The sequence below is a fragment of the Lithobates pipiens genome, unplaced genomic scaffold (genome assembly GCF_037356315.1).
Source record: "Lithobates pipiens isolate NorthernLeopardFrog02 unplaced genomic scaffold, aLitPip1_a1.2 Scaffold_19, whole genome shotgun sequence".
Lineage (NCBI taxonomy): Eukaryota > Metazoa > Chordata > Amphibia > Anura > Ranidae > Lithobates > Lithobates pipiens.
The window spans coordinates 556331959-556348649 of NW_027507764.1; the positions used below are offsets into that span (position 1 = coordinate 556331959).

The 16691-nt window shown below is 44.7% G+C and overlaps 1 protein-coding gene across 1 annotated transcript in view; it reads left to right on the top strand.

Annotated features, from left to right (window-relative positions):
• The window catches only part of NSMCE2 (NSE2 SUMO ligase component of SMC5/6 complex), a 379808-nt gene extending 365053 nt beyond the window's left edge, over positions 1 to 14755 (top strand). The window contains exons 6-7 of the mRNA XM_077493326.1: positions 10130 to 10236; positions 13044 to 14755. Of these exons, the coding sequence (XP_077349452.1) occupies positions 10130 to 10236; positions 13044 to 13152 (216 nt within the window). The 3' untranslated portion in view covers positions 13153 to 14755. The remainder of the gene's footprint in view (positions 1 to 10129; positions 10237 to 13043) is intronic.
• The last annotated feature ends 1936 nt before the right edge of the window (positions 14756 to 16691 follow it).

Genomic DNA, 16691 nt, shown 5'->3' on the forward strand with positions numbered 1-16691 from the left:
GTTTATAGCACAAAAAATGAAAACCTCAGGGGTGATCAAATACCACCAAAAGAAAGTTCTATTTGTGGGGAAAAAAAGGACATCAATTTTGTTTGATTGCAGCATCGCACGACTGCGCAATAGTCACTCAAATCGACGCAGTGCTGAATCGCAAAAAGTGCTCTGGTCAGGAAGGGGGTAAAAATCTTCCGGGGCTGAAGCGGTTAAAGTTTTTTTTTTTTTGTTTCTTAAAAATAACAAACATGTCATACTTACCTGCTCTGTTACAGTGGTTTTGCACAGAGCAGCTTGGATCCTTCTCTTCTCTGGTCCCTTGCCGGCGCTCCTGGCCCCTCCCTCCCTGCTATATGCCCCCACAGCAAGCAGCTTGCTATGGGGGCACCCGAGCCAAGCCACTTCTCTGTGTGTCCATTCAGACATGGAGCTGTGGCTTGGCCCCACCCGCCTCCTTCCTCATTGGCTTGCTGACTTTGGTTGACAGCCGCAAAGCCAATGGCACCCGCTGCTGTCTCAGCCAATCAGGAGGGAGAGTCCCCAGACTTTGTGGATTTCTTGCAACATCGCCGGTTTGAGAATGGGGTTCCGGTAAGTATTGGGGAGGGCGCTGCATACAGAAGGTTTTTTTATCTCAATGCATAGAATTCATTAAGATAAAAAAAAACTTTTGCCTTTGCAACCCCTGTAAAAACTTTTTTTGCTGGAATTTTTTAGTTTAATGTAATGCTGCTGCTCTTTCCTTTTCTGAAAAGCTCGGATTTTACAGAGGGCTCTGAGATGTCAGGAGTTTATCTCTTGCAGGTATCTCTCTTGCTGTTTTTGCCTTTCTGTGTTTATTTCCAGGAAATGTTGCTGCTAAGAAGGGACTTCCTTTATTATAGCCAAAAAGATGCAATCTCCAGCCAATCGCTGAGCTGTAAAGGGAACCTAAGACAAGGCTGTGTTAGCATTGTGTTTTTTTTTTATTTTTATGCCGTGAGAGAAGCGTGGAGGATAAAAATACCTTCCTGGAGATTTGTTGTTGCATAGTAACCATATGCCTTGTTATATAAATGTATTTATCAAAATTGGGGTAAAAATTTGAATACTTAAAGCTGAACTCCAAGAAGATATAAAAGACAAAAATAATTGCAGCATAAATAGTCATTTTCACCATGAATCACACAGGAACACACTGTGCGATTTCCATCTGGGTGGAGTGCTATTTCAGTCCGATCATTACCAGAAACGTGTCTACAAAGATACAATTAGTACTGTATTGACATAACTAGGAACATGTCCGGAGAGATGCAGTGAGTACTATAGCGGCACAACCAGTTGTAATCTACCACCTTTAGTATGACTTACTATTGAATGAATATGCAGGAGCGAAACAGCAGGGCGAGGTTTTGCCTGGCAGTCTCTGTAAGCCCATATCAGTAGCCTGGTGGCTGTGTGCCACCCCTGGTGGCCATGGACTATGTTGCCTAGTGAGAATCCATCTCCGACTTTCTATAGCACTGCTCTGGGGTATTGTGTTTGGGACTATTGAGAGCTCGCCGCCAAATAACCAGGTTCAAGTGACAGTTTGACACCCTCTAAGCCCTTGTACACACAGTCGGAGATTTCGACAACCAAATCCGTCGGACTTTTCCGTCGGATCTTGTCCGAAACTGTTGCATACACACGGTCGGACTAAGTTGTCGAAAAATCCGATCATTGAGAACGTGATGACGTTATTTCGTTACGATGGGACTACGTTCAGGCTAGTAGCCAATAGCTTTGATGTAGGAATTTGATCTGAGCATGCGTGGCACTTGGTCCGATCAAAATTCTCTACACATGATCGGAGTATGTCCGATCGAACCAGTTGGTCGGAAAATATTTCCAACAAGTTGGAAAATTGGGTCCGACGGATATTCCGATGGAATCAGTCTGATGCATACCACACACAGTCGGATTATCCGACAAAACGGTCCGATAGGACACGTTCCAACGGATTCTCTGACCGTGTGTACAAGGGCTAAGAGGTAGATATTTGTTTTTGTTTTTTAGTCCATCTTTCTTTACAATCCACATAATACAGTGAGGGGGAAAAAAGTATTTGATCCCCTGCTCATTTTGTACATTTGTCCACTGACAAAGAAATAATCAATCTATAATTGTAATGGTAGGTTTATTTTAACAGTGAGAGACAGAATAACAACAAAAAAATCCAGAAAAAAGCATTTCAAAAAAGTTATAAATTGATTTGCATTTTAATGAGTGGAATAAGTATTTGACCCCTTCGACTTAGTACTTGGTGGTAATCAGAGGTCAGACGTTTCTTGTAGTTGGCCACCAGGTTTCGCATATCTCAGGAGGGATTTTGTCCCGCTCCTCTTTGCAGATCCTCTCCAAGTCATTAAGGTTTTGAGGCTGGCGATTGGTAACTCGAACCTTCAGCTCCCTCCACATATTTTCTATGGGATTAGGGTCTGTAGACTGTCTAGGCCAGGGATCCTCAAACTATGGCCCTCCAGCTGTTGCGGAACTACGCATCCCATGAGGCATTGTAAAACTCTGACATTCACAGACATGACTAGGCATGATGGGAATTGTAGTTTCTGAACAACTGGAGGGCCATAGTTTGAAGACCCCTGGTCTAGGCCACTCCGGGACATTAATGTGCTTCTTCTTGAGGCACTGCTTTGTTGCCTTGGCCGTGTGCTTTGAGTCGTTGTCATGCTGGAATACCCATGCCAAAACCCATTTTCAATGGTCTGGCTGAGGGAAGGAGGTTCTTGCCCAAGATTTGACGGTATGCGGCCCTCATTCCTTTGATGCAGTGAAGTTGTCCTGTCCACTTAGCAGAAAAACACACCCAAAGCATAATGTTTCCACCTCCATGTTTGACAGCGGGATAGTGTCCTTGGGGTCATAGGCAGCATTCTTCCTCCTCCTCCAAACACAGAGTTGAGTTGATGCCAAATAACTCGATTTTGCTCTCATCTGAACACAACGCTTTCATCTAGTTCTCCTCTGAATCATTCAGATGTTCATTAGCAAACTTCAGACGGGCCTGTACATGTTCTTTCTTGTGCAGGGGGACCTTGAGGGCGCTGCAGGATTTCAGTCCTTTAAGGGGAAATGTGTTACCAGATGTTTTCTTGGTGACTATGGTCCCAGCTGGCTTGAGATCATTGACAAGTTTTCCCCGTGTAGTTCTGGGCTGATTCCTCACCATTCTCGTGATTATTGAAACTCCATGAGATGAGACCTTGCATGGAGCCCCACACTGAGGGAGGTTGACAGTTATTTTGTGTTTCTTCCATTTGTGAATGATCGCACCAACTGTTGTCACCCTCTCACCAGGCTGCTTGGCGATGGTCTTGTAGCCCATTCCAGCCTTGTGTAGGTCTACAACCTTGTGCCTGGCATCCTTTGACAGCTCTTTGGTCTTGGCTATTGGGGAGAGATTGGAATCTGATTGCTTCTGTGGACAGGTGTCTTTTATACAGGTAACATGCTGAGATTAGGAGCACTCCCTTTAAGCGATCTACTCTGCTTCATAAACAGGGACACTGAAGAGAGATCTTTTCTGTGAATGCCGGAGAATGAAGCAGTCAATAGATTTCACTGCTTCATAAACGGACACCATAATGTGTACCCAGGGCTTTTTTTCAGGGGGAACTTGGTGGAACTCATTCCCACCACCTCTGGCTCGGACCCTGGGGGGGGGGGGGTGCCTGCTCACCACAATCACTTGTAAACACAGAAGTCCGGTTTCTGTGTTTACAAGTGACAGCTCTGCACTCTGTGTGTAACCCCCCTGAACTCTGCACTCTGTAATGCAATCCTGGTATTTAATGCCCCTTTAAGACCCTCCTACTATTTGCTCCTACTATAAGTTGACTGACCACACCCACTATTTAAGATGAATTGGAGGTTGTGTGTGGGGGGAGGGGTTTTGAGGGGTCGTGGTTGAGTTCCAGTACCTATTGTTTGTGAAAAAAAGCCCTGTGTGTACTTATTCTGTGGTGGAAATGTCTGGTTGTAGTGAAAGGCCTGAGAAAGATATTTTGGGTTTAAGAGACAGGGAACAGGAAAAAAAACAAAAAACTTGGATTCTGAAATTAAAAATTATGGCATTGGCCCAGATTGGTTTCTGGGGCATTTAGTAGTGTAGTAAAGGTTGGAATATGGAGTTTGCATGTTCTCCTTGTGTTTGCACTGGTTTTCTATGAGTATTCTAGTTTCCTCCCACATTCCAAAGACCTGCAGTAGTAGATGCATTGGCTCCTGTCCAAATTGTCCATACTATGTCAGTGGTCTCCAAACTGCTGCCTGGGGGTCGGATATAGCCCTTTGCTTGCCTTTATCCAGTCCTTGGGGCACTATTTCATTCACTGACACCAATGAAGGGGCGCAATTCCTCTCAATGACAGCAATAATGGGGCACAGTTCCTGCCAATGACAACAACAGGACACAGTTCCTCCCAAAAACACCAACAATAAGGTACAATGAAACCAACGTTGGGCCACAATTCCTCCCTATGACACTAATGATGGGCCACAATTCCTCCCTATGACACTAATGATGGGCTTACAATTCCTCCCTATGACACTAATGATGGGCCACAATTCCTCCCAGTGACACTAATGATGGGCCACAATTCCTCCCTATGACACTAATGATGGGCCACAATTGCTCCCTATGACACTAATGATGGGGCACAATTCCTGTCAATGACACCAACAATGGAGCTCAGTTCCTCTCCATAACACAGCACAATGAAACCAACATCGGGGCACTATTCCTAGCAATTACACCAATGATGTGGCACAATTTCTAATAATGACACTAATGATGGGGCAAAATTCCTCCCAATCGATGGGGCAAAATTCCTCCCAATCGATGGGGCAAAATTCCTCCCAATCGATGGGGCAAAATTCCTCCCAATGACACTAATGATGGGGCACAATTTAACCCAATGACACCAACATTGGCGCTTAATGACACCAAGGACACCAACAATTGGGTACAATTTCTCTCACTGGCACCAAAGATGGGGAGCTGTTTACTCCAACTGATGCCGGGACATTTTCTATCCGCAATGGCCACAGTCTAGCCCCCCTTAAGTCTGAAGGACACTAAACTGGCCCCTTGTTTAGAAAGTTTGGAGACCCTTGCTATATGCATACAAATTTGCTGTGTACTGTACTTGTGTTATCACATTCTGCATGCTGATTCCAAGCCTGAGCAATCAGGAAGGGCTGAATTTGAGGTTAAAGGTCAGTTGAGTCCGTCAAATACTTACCTAAAGTCTAATCTAAGCCCAAAGACACAAATGTAATAGGTTTCAGCTTACCAGTACTTCAATGTGGTGGCTGCATTAGCTTTACTTTTTCTTTTACTCTCACCTGGTAAATCACACACTTCCTGTCCTAGGGTGAAACATTCATTCATTGTACTGCATATATGGAGAAGTAGAGTTGCAACCTGAGGCTGCTTTCCCAATTTGGACTACAAACATCTCTACCTTTCCTTATCTCCGTTACATGGAAGGGTGTTGCTTTGTACTTCACAGAAGACAGCTAAGAGAGCTGATAATAATTCACTCTCTGTTGAATGCATAGGGACTAAACCCCCAAACCAAAAATGTACTATATTGCAGATTACTAGCCCTTGGTGCGGTGGGCTGCATTCATTTTCTTTATTTTTTTCCAAGCTTCTTTTGCTTTATTTTCACCTGGTAATGCTACAAAGAAAACACTTCCTGTCCCTGGGTGGCTACGTCAGTCGTCCTCTGTATCTATGGAGGGAGCCATGGTCAGTCCTCCTCTGTATCTATGGAGGGAGCCATGGTCAGTCCTCCTCTGTATCTATGGAGGGAGCCATGGTCAGTCGTCCTCTGTATCTATGGAGGGAGTCATGGTCAGTCCTCCTCTGTATCTATGGAGGGAGTCATGGTCAGTCCTCCTCTGTATCTATGGAGGGAGTCATGGTCAGTCCTCCTCTGTATCTATGGAGAGAGCCATGGTCAGTCGTCCTCTGTATCTATGGAGGGAGCCATGGTCAGTCGTCCTCTGTATCTATGGAGGGAGCCATGGTCAGTCCTCCTCTGTATCTATGGAGGGAGCCATGGTCAGTCGTCCTCTGTATCTATGGAGGGAGCCATGGTCAGTCGTCCTCTGTATCTATGAAGGGAGCCATGGTCAGTCCTCCTCTGTATCTATGGAGGAGGCCATGGTCAGTCCTCCTCTGTATCTATGGAGGGAGCCATGGTTGGCACTCTCTAGGCTGCTCTCCTGATATGGGCTCCAAACATGTCTGTATCTCTTCATCTCCATTACATCGGGGCAGGGCCATCTTTGACGGGGACACCACATTTCTGGCACGATCAACATGTAATTTCTGTATTTGCTGAAAATGTTCTTTGCGTGGAAAAAAAAAAAGAAGCTAACTAATGCAGCCACCACATTGAAGACTGGAAGCTGCAATATATTACATTTTCGTTCTTGGGTTTATTGATAACGTAAAAAAAAAAAGAAAATGTAGCCATCTAAAGACTGCAATAGTATACATTTTTTCTTGGGTTTGGATAGACATGAATTATGTTTTGGATGTGATTAATTAGTTGGCACCAAAACAACGGGCATCCAATGTACCGCCAGAAATGACAGAGCAGGAATTTCCATTTCTGTCTTGGCCTGAAATGAATGTACTGCTGTTCCTGAGATTACACACACAGAGCAGAGACTCCAAAGTTCCCAGCTCACAGTTTACAACACGGGAAAATACGAGGACTGGAGCAAAAGTGGCCATCATTTTTTTTTTTATTAACTTGCATAGTTCAGTGTCATATGTTGGTAGAGCCGCTCTTCCTCTATAGCAGGGGAACTGAATGAAAATTTCCGGAGGTTCCGAGTTTTATATTTTTATATGTGCTGTGACTCAGATTCTTTACATCACAACCTCCTGTACACATCAGTCACCCACCTTTGGGGCCCAAACATGCTGGCCCTTATTGTAAACTGCAGGGTTGGACTGTGCGGGCACCTGTTAATGTGGGCTCCAGGAACTGGTGTGGTGGCACTCATTTAAGTGCGCCACGCTGTTCTTTTTTCTGTCAAAATTGCATTTCATTCTATTTTATGCACTGCAGCTCAGTTGTGGTGCATAGAAACAGACTACAGAGCCTTCAGGTGAGCTGCAGTCTGTTGCAGAAAAATGCACACAGTATGCGTTTTGCATCGCACTGCTCATCATCCAGGGGCGCTGTTGCATTGTGAACAGGGCACATACAAAGCAATGGTATTCTAGTGTCCTTGCAGAGACTTGTTTTTCTAGTGCAGAAAAACAAATCTCTGCACAAGTGTGAACGAGTTCTGTAAATTAGTGTCCTCAGTCACCTCTTCACATCACAGCCTCCCTCTTACATCAGAGTCTCCCCCTTTGCACACTTCCTAGACCCCCCCTTCAGATCACAACCTGTCTTTTACATCACACACCCCCATCACAGACCTCCCCTTCACACCCCCCATATCACAGACACCCCCCCATATCACACACCCCCCCCCGTATCACAGACACCCCCCCATATCACAGACACCCCCCCATATCACAGACACCCCCCCCATATGTCAGACACCCCCTCCCCATCACAGACCCTCCCCCCATCACAACCCCCCTTCACACCATTGCCCTCAGTTCCCCATACACATCACAGCCCTCCCCCATCCTTACACCACAGTACTCGTTACATGATCACAACCCCTCTTTTACATCACACCCCCCCCCCCATCACAGACACCCCCCCCCCCCCCACAGTCACCCGTCACACACCACCCCATCACAAAACCACCTTTATGCCATTGCCCTCAGTTCCCCATTCACATCACAGCCCCCCCCCATCCTTACACCACAGTCCTCGTTACATGATGGTCCACCTCCCCCTTTTTTACATCACAGTCCCCCCTTTACACTGCAGACCCCTTCTTTATATCAGTCTCCCCCACAGTTTAAGGTTAAACCTCTTTTCTTCTCATTTTAATGAGTAGCCACGAGTCTCGTTAAACTCCCTTTTGCGAAAAAGTTTTATCCCTATTGTGGGGTCACCAGTACGGTATTTGGATATTGAAATCATTTCCCCTCTCAAGCGTCTCTTCTCCAAAGAGTAGAAGTTCAGTGCTCGCAACCTTTCCTCATAACTAATATCCTCCAGACCCTTTATTAGCTTTGTTGCCCTTCTTTGTACTCACTCCATTTCCAGTACATCCTTCCTGAGGACTGGTACCCAGAACTGGACGGTATACTCCAGGTGCGGCCGGACCAGAGTCTTGTAGAGTGGGAAAATTATCGTTTTATCTCTGGAGTTGATCCCCTTTTTAATGCCAATATTCTGTTTGCTTTGTTAGCAGTAGCTTGGCATTGCATGTCACTTCTGAGCCTGTCATCTACTAGGACCCCCCAGGTCCTTTTCCATCCTAGATTCCCCCAGAGGTTCTCCCCCCAGTGTTCCCCCTCCTTCATCAAGAACTCAGTGATGGCACATTGCTTCTGCTTGAAATCTGTTATTTACCTGCAATGAAAAAGAAGAGGACTTACTAGAGAATAGTGATGGGCTCAGGTGTGTTCGGAATCGTAGTCCCAACCTACCTGAGCAATCCCGGCAGGAAGCCTACACTGCACACCGCCAATCATAGGCAGTGAGGCATTGCCCAGTCTGTGCAGCTGCTCACCGGGAAAGGCCTCACTGCCCCTATGATTGGCAGTGTGCAGTGTTGGCTTCCTGCTGGGATTGCTCAGGTAGGTTGGGACTACAATCCCGAACATGCCTGAGCCCATCACTAGAGAGGAGAGGAAGAGTTACTCTGTTAAAATTTTACATGTTGACAATCTAAGTTAATAAATAAAAGTTATGCCCACTTTTGCATTACTTTCTCACAGCCCTCCTATATCCTTGCATCCACAAACTAACCATTTTGAGTTGAGTTGAGAGGTATGTTAATATAGCTCGGTCTTACCCCAAAGGGTCCCATAGCAGAGTTCCTGGGAAGAGAGGGCCCAGAAGCAGCACAGAGCAGCAGAAGGGTAGAAGAGAGAGGCTACGCAGGAAAAGCCTGCGTGAAATGCCAAGTCTTCAGTAGGCCACGGAAGACCGGAAAAGTGGGGGCCTCCTGGAGCTCGACAGGGAGGCTATTCCATAGTAAGGCACCCTGGTGGGAAATAAAATAAACTCACGCTTACATCCCACAGGAAGTGTCGCATGGGTGGGAAGGTGATCACTGCTACTTTTATAGGTAATAACTAGGTTTGCAAAGGCATTTTTTCCACGCAGATTATTCATGCTGCTAGAGATCATGGGAAACTACATACCTTTGACTTAAAGTGGTTGTAAACCTCAAAGCATATCCCTCTATTGCAGGGATATGAAATTAGTGGACCTCCAGCTGTTGCAAAACTACAAGTCCCATCATGCCTCTGCCTCTGGGTGTCATGCTTGTGGCTGTCAGATCCCTTGCTATGCCTCATGGGACTTGTAGTTCTGCAACAGCTGGAGGTCCGCTAATTGCATATCCCTGATCTATTGTGTGTACCTGTCTCAATTAAGAGCACTAAGTGTAATTTCTGTCTGCTGTCCCGTTCCTCTGCTATCTGCATAAATCGCTTCTGACAAGTTTTCCTGACACCAAGAGTCAAATGGTGACAGGGGAGGGACCTCAAGCTGATTGACAGCCTCAGCTCTGTTCCTGTGTCCCTTCCCTCCATTCAGCGATCTTCAATGTGCTCTGCAGTGTGATTTCAGCTCCCCATCTCCTGTTTTCTGACAGCTCAGACCGGCTTTATAAACTCTGGATTCTGTAAGGACTGTAGAGAAGACTACAGATGAACTGGTATAACTTATGTAGGAGGGTTTGATTTATTGTTTGTGCATCACTTGAGGCCAGTCACTTCAATGGGTGTATGTAAGGGTTTACAACCACTTTAATATATAACCTGCATACCTCTTTCTGACTTGGGTGCAGTTTGCAATGTTTCATGGCTAGTGCTGTCAACTAACTGATTTTGCGTATTCCACAAATTTGTTTTTTAATCCAATCTACTAAGAAATCCCTAGTGGCTGCTGCTGTGGGCTTTAACTTTAGCTTTGTGGTCTTGTTATGACAGATGGATATGGTGAATCCGGTGAAGAATAAAATATGTGGCCATAGCTATGAGAAGGAGGCAATTGAAAAACTGATTCAGGACAGACACAAGAAGAAGAAACCTGCCAGGTGAGTTCCCACAACAGGATTTGTCCTGATTTAAATCAGGAAGGAAATGCATATTGAAACATAATGGATTTTCTGCTTCCTTGTTGAAGTGAGCTTTTGGCTTCTTGTACATGGGTCACCCGTGCGAGGGCAATGCTTACTTGCACCTGAATGCACAGATGTTGCATGTGCCACGTGCAGGCAGTCCCATGCATGTGGGGGCAAAGACAGTGGAGTACCAAGAACCACCTACTTCCTACCAACCAATGGACCTGCTTTAAAGGGGAGCTAAACTCCATGATACTTGCCTTTCCTTCTACAGTTTGATGTCCCTTGTCAGTGCCAACATCTTCCATAGGCTTCTGCTAAGTTCCAGGTTGCTACTGTCTTCATTGGCAAGTGTTTGTAGCTACTGACTTAAAGTGGTGGAAAAGCTGAAATATTATTTTTTTTTTTAAGACTAAAAGGTGTGCAGCGCTACTGAAAAATGGGTGTAAAGCTGCTGAAAATACGCAACAAAACGCTTGAAAAAAAAGAAAAAAAAGCTAATGTTGCACTTTTCAGCCATTTCTGTAGGAACAAAAAACACTCAGTTCTACCCGAAAAATACAGCCATAGAAAAATATGTTGGCACCCCTGCGTTTCTGTCTGATAATGCACCATTTCGAAAATTGTTGCAGTTACAAATGTTTAGGTCTTCTCTGGTTTATTTCTCATGTTTGTATTGATATGACTGTGGAGAAACAAAAAGCCAAATCTGACACATTCCACGCAAAACTCTAAAAATGGACTGGACAAAATTATTGCCACCTTCTCAAAATGGTAAGAAATAATTGCATTCCAAGTCTGTGATGCTCCTGTAATTTGTAATTAAACGTGCCTGCAGAGCCAAAAACCTTTTGGGAGAATGTGCTGTGGACAGACAAAACAAAACCATTCTACTGTTTTCAGAAAAAGAAATGAAGCCTTTAAAGTGGAGCTCCACCCATTTAAAAGTCAGTAGCTACAAAAAAATGTAGCTGCTGACTTTTAATAATCAGACGCTCACCTGTCCTACGGTCCAGCGATGCGGCTCCCCGAATCCTCACTTCTCTCCCCCTCCTCTCTGTGGCGCCGACATTGCAAGTGTTCAGGGATTCACAGCTGGGTGCGTACAGCGCATGCACGAGCCTCGCTGCGTGTTATGAATGGCCAGGCAATCTTCTGTGAGGTGACCCAGAAGATTGCACGGAGGGAGGGCTGAACATTCTTGTGGGAGCTGGGTACCTGAAAAAACAAGGTACCCGCTCCCCCCCCCCCCCCCAAAAAAAAATGACATGGCAAATGTGACCTGTCAGGGGGCCATGAGTACTTAAAGCGTTAGTTACATTTTTGGGAGGAACTCCGCTTTAAAGAAAAGAATACAGTCCCTACATTTAAACACGGTGGAGGTTCACTGATGTTTTGAGGTTGCTTTGCGGCTTCAGGCACTGGATGTCTTGACCGTGTGCATGGCATTATGAAATCTGAAGACTACCAAAGAACTCTGGGGTGCAATGTAGGGCCCGGTGTCAGAAAATCTCTGTTAGAGGTCATAGGGCTTACAGCAGGACAATGACCCCGAAAAAGCACCCAGAAATGGTTTAGGGCAGTGATGGTGAACCTTGGCACCCCAGATGTTTTGGAACTACGTTTCCCATGATGCTCAACTACACTGCAGAGTGCATGAGCATCATGGAAAATGTATTTCCAAAACATCTGTGGTGCCAAGGTTCACCATCACTGCTTTAGGACAAAGCGCTGGAGAGTACTGAACTGGCCAGCAATAAGCCCAGATCAAAATCCCATAGAGCACCTGTGGAGAGATCTCAAAACAGCAGTTGGAAAAAGGAACCCTTCCAATCTGAGCGACCCGAGTGGTCCAAAATTCCAGTAGAGGTGTAAGAAGCTCATTGATGGTTACAGGAAGCGATTGACTTCAGTTATTTTTTTCCAAGGGGTTCTGCTACCAAATATTAATGAGGGTTCCAATAATTTTGTCCATTTCATTTTTGGAGAGTTTTGCGTGGACTGTGTCAGTTTAGGTTTTTTGTTTCTCCACTTTTTGTGTCCTACCAATACAAACAAAAGAAATAGACATGAGAATCCCTGACTATTTGTAATTTTCTGGGGAAACTGGTGCATTTTCTGGGGTGCCAATATTTTAGGCCATGACTGCAGCTCGTTAATTTTTTAAGCGTCAGGCGTTTTTCTACAAGCGACCAGATGCTCAGATGTGAACAAGTGTTATTGAAAACAAAAGATTTTTGTTTGTTGGGCATTTTGTAGCTCAAAAATGCTCAAGTAAGAACGGGGGCCGAAGGCAGCTCATGAAATGAATGAGCCCCCAATGCACCGTAACATGCCGAAAATTGTACATAAACCAGGTATTGAGTCCTTCAACAGTAAATAGCTTCAAACGTGCCTTGTAGATCTATACTCGGGCAAAAATTTTAACAAAAAAAATTGAATAAATAAAAATTAAAAAAAGGGGGCGGGCTTGATGGTCCACTTGGTCTTTTTTCTGCCATCACTTTTCTATGTTTCTAGATCTCCCTAACAAATTCCTATTACTGGCAGTCATCTATCACACCCTCTGATATGTCTCACTCGTTTCCTTTTTTCTGATCCTATTTCTTCCACTTGCATAACAAGTTCTGCTTATTACATCTGGATTGATTGTTGCTGCACTTTTTCCTATTTTCTTGAGTATAATGCAATTACTGAAACCTAAAGCTGCTGCCTTTGACCCCGAGATGTTTCCTGCTCTGATGTTCTGTACGTTTCTAATCTGTCTCTTGTCTCTGCAGGTGTCCAAGGATTGGCTGCGACAATCACGACGTCAATACCGCCGACCTTGTTGCAGACACGGCCCTAAAAAGAGCCATCGATGTTCACAATAAAAAGCAAAGCCATTGATGAGTTTGAAGCTGGCTACGGTCCTCCTTGAATCTTTGATAAAAGATGAAAGAAAAATAAATAGCTAATGATTATGTGCAGCTGTAAGGCTTCACATTCACATGTCTAAAATGTAGAAGTTCCTGGAAGCAATTGTTATTAATACTTTAAATACTTTAATTAATGTCAGTTTAAAATAGTTGTCACGAAAGGTCCTATCTGTTTAGATTTCCCAGTAAAGTCCTCTGCAGTCACGGAGCAGAATTATTTCAAAGACCGCATACCCAGTGTTCCTGTTAATGTTCATATTTCCTATTTGTGTTCACAGATGTTATCTGGGGTAAGCGTCTCAAGGGATGCTTTTTTCTTAAGAGAAGTTTGGGATTTAAGCAAAAAACATTTATACTCACCTAGGTCGATGCAACATCTGCAGTGAGAACTGAGTGATCAAACGCCACTGATCGCTCAGTTCTCTCCCACTGTTCTGAGCAGAGAGCCGTGACTGTCAGTCGCTGGCTCCCTGCTCTGCCCCTTCAGCACGGGGCAGGAGTGACTGACTCAGGCTCTCAGCGGATCGCTGCCAGTCCAGGCTTGTGGTCCGATACCGATATATGGCCTGGATCTTTCCCCAGCCAGGATCTGCTGAGTGACAGCCGATAGCGGGCTTTAGCTTTCTGTCTGCTGAAAACGGGTCACAGGAATGCAGAACGAACTGCACTCTTGTGATCCATAGGAGAAGTGGGGCCAAAAAAGCTTTATCCATATTCTCCTTTTTAATATTGTTCCTGTCTTGTTTTTGGCTCATTTCTCTCTGTACATGTTACCAGATACATCACTAATGGCACGTGCTATATAGAATGGATGATTAGGAAAATGTGTACTTAAAAGCCTTAGTATGTCTATATGATCCAGAGCTGAGTCATTATAATAAGCCAGCATTCGTACCGTATTTATCGGCATATAACACACACTTTTTACTCCTTAAAATCAGGGGAAAATCGTGGGTGAGTGTTATACACCAATCCCTGCTGTCTCTGAGGGAAGAGGAACGAGCGCCGCTGAATTACCGTACATAGAGCCATGATCTTCTGTGTACCTGGAGCTCCGTCACTCAGACATGCCTCCTGGTCCCCCATTGGGCCACTGTTCTGTCTATCATATGAGCAGGGCCAGGAGGCGTGGCTGTGAGTGACGGAGCGGCAGCTATACAGGAGGTCGCGGCTCTGTGTAATTCAGTAATTCAAACCAGGAAGTAACTGAAAAAAATGTGAAAAAATAAAAGTTTAAAACATGTAACACATATGTACGGTGTGTGAACATTAAAAGCCCACCTTTATGTGGGCGGCAACAGGTTAGGAAATTGGTACACTGAGGCATGATCCCAAACATTTTAGATATTAGGCAGGAAAAAACAGACAGCAGACCCACCCCCCCCCCCCCCGCTGCTGGGGGACTACAACTCCCAGCAATACTTTTACTCCACTGATTACAGGCTGTTCACCTTGTTTTATTTTTATCAAAGCAAGGAGGAGAAATTTCTGACTTCTGCGTGTTGTCACCTTACCTTGGTCTTCGCCCTTGCGCACAGAATGTTTCCCGGATAATAAAACGATTTCTGATGCTATTATGCCATTCAGTGTTTTTTTTTCCCTCTCCTTAGCCCTGGTATACAAGATGAGAATATCAGACGAATGATCGTCTTTTTTTTTTTTTTGCATGCTAATGTCGAAAATAAAGAGTTTACTAAAATTACAAAAACTCTCATGCAACTAATATACACTGAGCAAAATTATAAACGTAACACTTTTGTGTTTGCCCCTATTTATCATGAGCTGAACGCAAAGATCTAAGACTTTTTCTATGTACACAAAAGGCTATTTCTCTCAAATATTGTTCACAAATCTGTCTAAATCTGTGTTAGTGAGCACTTCTCCTTTGCCGAGATAATCCATCCACCTCACAGGTGTGGCGTATCCAGATGCTAATTAGACAGCATAATTATTGCACAGGTGTGATGTCAACGTTGTGGATGAAGTGGCCCATGGTGGCGGTGGGATTATGGTATGGGCAGGCGTATGTTATGGACAATGAACACAGGTGCTTTTTATTGATGGCATTTAGAATGTACAGAAATATCGCAATGAGATCCTGAGGCTAATTGTTGTGCCATTCATCCACGACTATCGCCTCATGTTGCAACATGATAATGCACTGTCCCATGTTGCAAAGATCTGTACACAATTACTGGAAGCTGAAAACATCCCAGTTCTTGCATGGCCAGCATACTCACTGGATGTGTCACCCATTGAGCATGTTTGGGATGTTCTGGATCTGTGTATATGACAGCGTGTTCCAGTTCCTGCCAATATCCACAGGTTTGCATAGCCGTTGAACAGGAATGGACCAACATTCCACAGGTCATAATCAACAACCTGATCAGCTCTATGTGAAGGAGATGTGCTGCACTGCGTGTGAGGCAAATGGTGGTCACACCAGATACTGACTGGTTTTCAGACCCCCACAATACAGTAAAACTGGATATTTCAGAGTGGCCTTTTATTGTGGCCAGCCTAAGGCACACCTGTGCAATAATCATGCTGTCTAATCAGCATCTTGATATGCCACACCTGTGAGGTAGAACGATTATCTTGGCAAAGTGCTCACTAAGGCCCCTTTCACACTTTTTAATATTATACATTATTTATATAGCGCCAACAGTTTACATAGCGCTTTACAACTTGGGAGTTGGCAGTACAAATACAATACACTTTAATACAGTAGAAATCAGAGGGCCTGGCTCCTTGCTTACAATCTAAGAGGGAAGGTCAAGAGATACAAGAGGTAATAACTGTGGGCGATGTGCTGATTGAGAAGATAAACGTAGTTAGGTGGGGGCCAGATTGGCTTCTCTGAAGAGATGAGTTTTCAGGAATCGTTTGAAAGTTGATAAAGTAGGGGAAAATCTAACAGATTGGGGTACAGCATTCCAGAGGATAGGATAGGCTCTGGAGAAGTCCTGAAGGCGAGCATGAGATGAGGTGACAAGGGAGTTTGGGAGCAGGAGGTCTTGGGAGGAGCAAAGAGAATGATTAGGTTGGTATTTTGAGACTAGGTTAGTGATGTAGCTGGGGGCCAGGTTGTGGATGGCTTTGTAAGTTATAGTTAGACCCCTTTCACACTGGAGCATTTTGCAGGCGCTATAACGTTAAAATCAGCGCCTGCAAAATACCCTAAAACAGCTTCTCCATACAGGGGGTGGCTGTTGGGCGATCACAAGATATTGGCTTATGCCGATGACCTGCTCTTTTAGCTAACCAACTCGGGAGTGTCTCTGCCAAACCTGCTTAGGGAATTTGAGAGTTATAGGAAATGATCTAAAATCTCTAAATCAGAGGCTATGGGAATATCAATACCACCGCGTATGCTCCCTACTATACAATTACATTTCCAGTTCAGGTGGACGTCCGCCACCCTGACTTACCTAGGGACTAAAATCCCGCCCGATCTTTCCTGCATATACAGTGGTGTGAAAAAGTGTTTGCCCCCTCCTCATTTCCTGT